Below are 5,959 nucleotides of genomic sequence, written 5' to 3' on the forward strand. Positions count from 1 at the left end.
AACGGAAGAAAAGACAGAAAACTAATTATAACTTAATTATAATTATAACTAATGATAACCTCAAACTGCTTTAACCTTTATTCAAAATCAAAGAAATTTTAAATATTGGTATTTGCTACGAGATTTACGAGACAAATAAAATATAATAAATAATATAACGCGAATCGATAAACATAAAACTCTGGAAAATTATCTATAGTTCTAGATTCTGCAGTATTGTGAATTACACTATCAAAAATGATGCCCAAACTAGCATTTTTCCTTTATCGACTTTTATGAATTTGTAGGAAAATTGGTCCCACATTTTCCTTTAGACCCGCTGGATACATTTTTTTTACTATTAACTGTAATTAAAAGTTGAAAAGCGGACACGGCAACCACGAATTACATCAAGAAAATTAGATTATTTTAGGTATTTTTCTGTATTGGCACATGCGCACTGAAAGTTTTCATTCGAATGTAATATACGCCAAAACGCGTAGAGAACTAAAGAGGTAAGGATGGCGTCTCATGATTGCAAAATTGCGTTTTGCGAAATGCGTCAATTCACTAGACATTTCAGCCAATAATATTCTCCTAGTTATTCAGAGAAACACTGTGATTGGCTGAAATGTCTAGTGATTTGACGCTTTACGCTAAATGCAACGCAATTCTGGAATCATGGGATGCCACCCTAAATACGTAGTAATATACGCGTTGAAACCCATGTATAAAACGTAGAGTATTATACGTTACCAACCCTGCCGGGCCGACAGGCTGAAGTTTGACAGTACCCTAATTGTTTTGTACTCAATTTGATTAGTACCTATTTACTGCGTTTACTCATTGTACTCTATGCGTGTATCAAGTATAAGAAGATTATGTTTATGAAATTACATGTCCCGTCTTCTTTCCGAAATCTATACATAATTAAACAAAGCTGAAAGTGTTGAATGAAATTATTTATTTGTTTCGTGAACAGTATGTTCATTTAATTTATTAAAATATTGTTGTAAACATAAACACTCCTCCAGAAATTGATGTTATGTAGTAGCGATGGTTGTGAACACAACCATTGAAATGACTGAGTTCATATATCATGAACGACAGGTAATTTTACCACTTATATAATTTCGGCATGGTCCCTTATTGGTAAAACTGATAAACTTTTTTTATCAGAAAATAGACTAAAGAAGTAATTGTTTACATTGATGGCTTCTGCTCAAAAGCGCTCTAAAGCCTATGTAAATGGTTCAAAATTACTAATAAAAGCCAGATAGTAAGAAAACAAAAGGGGCAAGAATGTTTTTACAACTTGTTCATTGTTTCTAATTGTCAAAATTTACGAAATAGTATGGACCTGACTGACAATATTTGTGGTTCGACATATCAGCTCACGCTTCTGTGACTAGTCGTTAGTACGTGTTTTTTTAAGGGCGAGCTCGAAAAGGGGTTCGAGATGTCACCAATCACTATTCTATGACCCTTCTCTATCACGCTTTTTTGTTTGCAAAAACTTTCATTCCCCTTTTGTTTTATGATTATCTTGCTGTTATTAGTCATTTCTAACAGAACCCGTCAAAGTAGTCTCGATCGGAATTAATTGTTAGTGATTAAGGCAGTGATTTCATTCAGGTATGCAAAGTGCATCTCTGTTTTTTTCATGAACAAAGTGATATTATGGTCTGAAAATGCTCTTCTCCCACATTTTTCATTTAAAATTCATCGACTGCAATTTTTGTTGTTAGTTTAAAGGACCATACTAGAGAAGCCGCAATTCTAAAGTTTTACCCCCCTTATTTACTCTGTTGTTATCGAATGTTTAAACCTTTTAAGTAAACGAAACTACCCTTAAATAATATATTTTAGTTTATTGATCGATAGAGAAAGCAAGTGCGCGACATGCCCTTCTAAAAAATTTCTTTATATCATTATTCTTAAGGGCATGTGATACTTAGAAAATTGTCGACTTTACCAGTTTTAGTTTCCCCCGGCTTTTTTTCTAGAATAATAAATATTTTTTCTTAAAAATTTGGGAAATGATAGCGAACATGCTAACCCTCGTCCCCACACAATTTTTTTGTGCGGTAATTAAAAAATTTTTAGATTTAGAAAAATGTGATTAATTTGCATAGCGCTTAGGAAATAGCATCGATTTTTTCAGTGTTAGATTTCCCCGGCTTTTTTCCTAGGATAAGAAATATTTTGCCTTCAAAATCTGGGAAATGATATCAAACATGCTAACGGACGTCCCCACACACTTTTTTTGTGTTTTTTTATCAAAAAATTTTTGATATTGCTGACAACGTGCGTGTATATTTCGAGGTTATGTGTGTTATAATTCACCCGAGCGTTACTTCCGAACTACACAATATTTTTGGCTGGAAACTTTAAACTTACAATTAAACATAGCAACTAATCTCCCGGAACTATCCTTGTTTGCAGGCAATCAAAAAAGTTTATTTCATAAATAATTTCCAGATTATCGGAAAGGCAGATATGAAAAACAACGTAACCTCAAAATAATGCATATGCATAAAATTTTTATTTAGCACAATAAATTTTTTTGTCATCCCTCAAAAAAGAGTCCGAGGACGTCCGTTATGATATTTTATAGCATCTCCGAATTCAGTTTTAAAAAATTTTCATTTTTGTGGAAAAAAGCCCGGGAAACTGTAAGTATCGCATGCCCTTAAGATGAACAAATTGTAAATTAATGATTCATTATCCAATTCGGATTCTACGTTAAATTTTCGTGAGAAGGTCACGGAATAATTGAAATACGCTAAACTGACCATTACTGGGGCAGTTAGGAAAAGCTAACCCACATAAACACAATTTTAAAATAGGTAATTGGAATTTTTGTGCAAAAACCATTATAATGAGTGGCTAAGAAATTACTAAGTCTTTAATATAAATGGATATTTTGTAAGCTAGTCAGATCGCCCATTGGTGGGACACGAATTTTGGGGTACATCCTTAAGTGGGATACCAAAGAAGCCAATGCTAGGAGAAGGAAAATTCAATGGGGTATATCAAAATAAAGTAACACAATTTACTTGTAGTTATAGAATACGTTAAAAAGCAAGAATGGATTGTGAATGCCGTTCAATTGATTATATATTCTAAAAAAGTTATTCAACGTAGTTTTTGAAATCTCTAATTCTAACCTCAAATTTTTCCATCTGCTTAGGTAAGTAATTTAATAGTAATTAATCAATTTAATTTGCCAATTAAATTAGTAATTATGTATTAACATCTCATATTATAGATTAACATTATTGATTTACTTGCAAATTCAACTATTTGGTGGTGAATTTTGATTTGGAATTCATCTGAATTCAAGTTAATCCATCAATTGAAAAAAGTATTCAAACCATTTAAATTATTTCTTGGTTACAAATATTATTTGTTTAGAAATTTTATTGACTGCAAATATTTTTTTAAAATAACATTTCAATTATTTTTTTGAAAATTCGTCTTTTTGTTTGAAAAATGCATCATTTTAATTATAAATTACATTTTTTTTAGCAAAAATGCAACTGTTTTGTTAAAAATGATATTATCATGGTAGAAAATTTAAAATTTCGTTGAAATATTGTTCTTTTTTCAATAAAAATATCTTATTTGGTTACAAAATCATGTCTTGGTAAAAATTTGATCTTTGTTGGTTACATAGTAAACATTTTTGGGTGAAAATTCGTTTTTTTTTCATGAATCTTTATGTTTTTAATTCATAATTAAAACATTTTTTGTTTGAAATATTAACTATAATATTTTGTGATAAGGATTAATGTTTTTTGGTATAAAATTAGTCTTTTTATTTAAAAATTTCAGAATTTGTTAGAAAATTGAAGTATTAGGTTAACCAAAAAAGGTCAATTCTGATAAAAAATATAATAGTTGATATTTCAATCAAAAAAGGTTTTAATTACAAATTGAAAACAGTTGAAATAATTTAAAAAAAAAAAAAAGAATTTTCAATCAAACTGTTGAAGCCTCAACCTAAGCAGAATAATTTTCAACCACCAGTTGCATTTTTGCGCCGGAAAATTTAAAGTTATGATTAAAAAGATACATTTTCGAACAAAAAAGACGAATGTTAAGAAAATCGTTATAATTTTATTCAAAAAAGATTTTTCAATCAAGAAATAAAACAATTAAAAAAAACGTTTGAATTTTTTAAAGAAAAAGATGAGTTCTTAAAAAAAGTTATATTTTTGACTCGAAAATATTTATTTTCAACAGAAAACTTAATTTACGTAATTTCTCTTAAAAAGTAAATCGAGAATATTAATCTTATTAATATTTATAATATTTCATATGAATCTAGAATATTACATTTTAATGCATACTTACTAATTTATATTGCAGAATTAAATTTATGAATTACTATTACATTACTTACCTAAGCAGTTGGAAAACTTTGAGGTTAGAATTGGAGGTTTCAATATACTACTTTTAACAATTTTTTTAGAATAAATAATCAGTTAAAGGGCAAGAGTCTTTTATAAACAATATTTTTAATATGTCACTAACACAATACTGCGGCATTTAAATAAAAACACTGCGAAAGTGATCGTCTCAGTAATGGAAACGCAATTGCGCAACTTACGTTGAATGGTCCGAAACTGGGACAGTTAGCGACAACTCTTCCCGGTTTATGCAACTTCGCCGAAAATTTGTCCAAATGCGTGGCATTAAAATATTCATACCTTATCAAATAAAGTCGCTAAAAAAGTTATGAATTATATTCTTAAACGTATTAACAATGTGCAAAAACATTACTTCTTCTTTTAGCGTAGAAAATTTCAATAATACAATGCTATAAAAGTTATGTGGAAAGTTTTGAAATACAAAAAATGGCGAATATTGTAACAGTTCATTGACACATTTTGAGGAGTCTTTTTTATTACTTTTTACTAAATGTAGAACGTGCCAGGATAAAAATAAATATTGGTAACAAATTCAAAAGAACTTCAAAGATAATAGAACATTTTTACTTTTATAATTTATGTTGGAATATAAAAGATACTCAACGACATTAATTATTGTCGCAGTAGTGGACATACTTTTTACGTTGTCCCAGTAATGGTGTTAACGCTGCAAAAAACTATTGGAATTATTTCTTGACATTCTAATAGAAAATTTAACGTAGAATCTGAATTTCAACAAGTTAAATGCCCATCTTGCTGTTTTTTTTGTTGAGTTTTTTTTGCACGATACGGAAGGGATACTATAAGGTTACGCTGTCGCGTATCCTTTCCGTTCATTCGGTCCGCCAGGCATCCCTTATAACATCACGATAACTCGGAATAAGTTAAAGGATTGCAGCACAGAACTAGATAACCAACAAAATCGGAATTTTTCAAGAGAGCGAAGTAACATTCTGCAAAATCGAAATCACCATTTAAAAACAACGCAAAAATTGCTCCCGAGCTGAAGTGGTTCTGAATTAGGGCCAAAAAAAGTATGATTAAAAAAAATTATGCATTTCCGAGAAATACAATGTGGGGGCTTACAATCTCAGAATGTCAGGTACCTAAAAATAGAACATGTTCGGTTGCGGCTTACGACAAAAAGCGCAATTTTTAGTCTAATAAAAAAATTAAAAATTGGCTCCCGAGGTATTGAGTTGCTAAATTGGAGAAAAATGAGTTTGATTATCAAAAATGAAAGAATTCCGAGAAAATCATTCCCGAATTTGGAGGTACAAATTTCATGGAGTTTGAAAAAGATAAAAAGTGGAAAGGTATGTGCTTTTTTATAAGATAACGAAAATAATTTTAGAAATATTTTTTCTGATCGCACGGTAAAAATTCAAGTGAAACATAACCTTATTAAAGTAACTTGTTTTAGAAAACGAAGATTTAAGATTTTGTGTTAAAATTTGATTGGTACTTTGGTGTTAAAAAAGTGGTAGATATCGTTAAGTGCCGAGATATCGTAGGGATATCTACAGGATATCACATCAAGACGG

General features: G+C 29.9%; 1 protein-coding gene across 1 annotated transcript in view; it reads left to right on the forward strand.

Moving 5' to 3' along the window:
- Positions 1–751: 751 nt before the first annotated feature.
- The window catches only part of LOC117175795 (josephin-2), a 40,063-nt gene continuing 34,855 nt past the window's right edge, over positions 752–5,959 (forward strand). Inside the window, exon 1 of the mRNA XM_033365545.1 lies at positions 752–1,089. Within this exon, the coding sequence (XP_033221436.1) occupies positions 1,036–1,089 (54 nt within the window). The 5' untranslated portion in view covers positions 752–1,035. The remainder of the gene's footprint in view (positions 1,090–5,959) is intronic.

The sequence above is a fragment of the Belonocnema kinseyi genome, chromosome 1, assembly GCF_010883055.1.
Source record: "Belonocnema kinseyi isolate 2016_QV_RU_SX_M_011 chromosome 1, B_treatae_v1, whole genome shotgun sequence".
NCBI classification, from domain to species: domain Eukaryota; kingdom Metazoa; phylum Arthropoda; class Insecta; order Hymenoptera; family Cynipidae; genus Belonocnema; species Belonocnema kinseyi.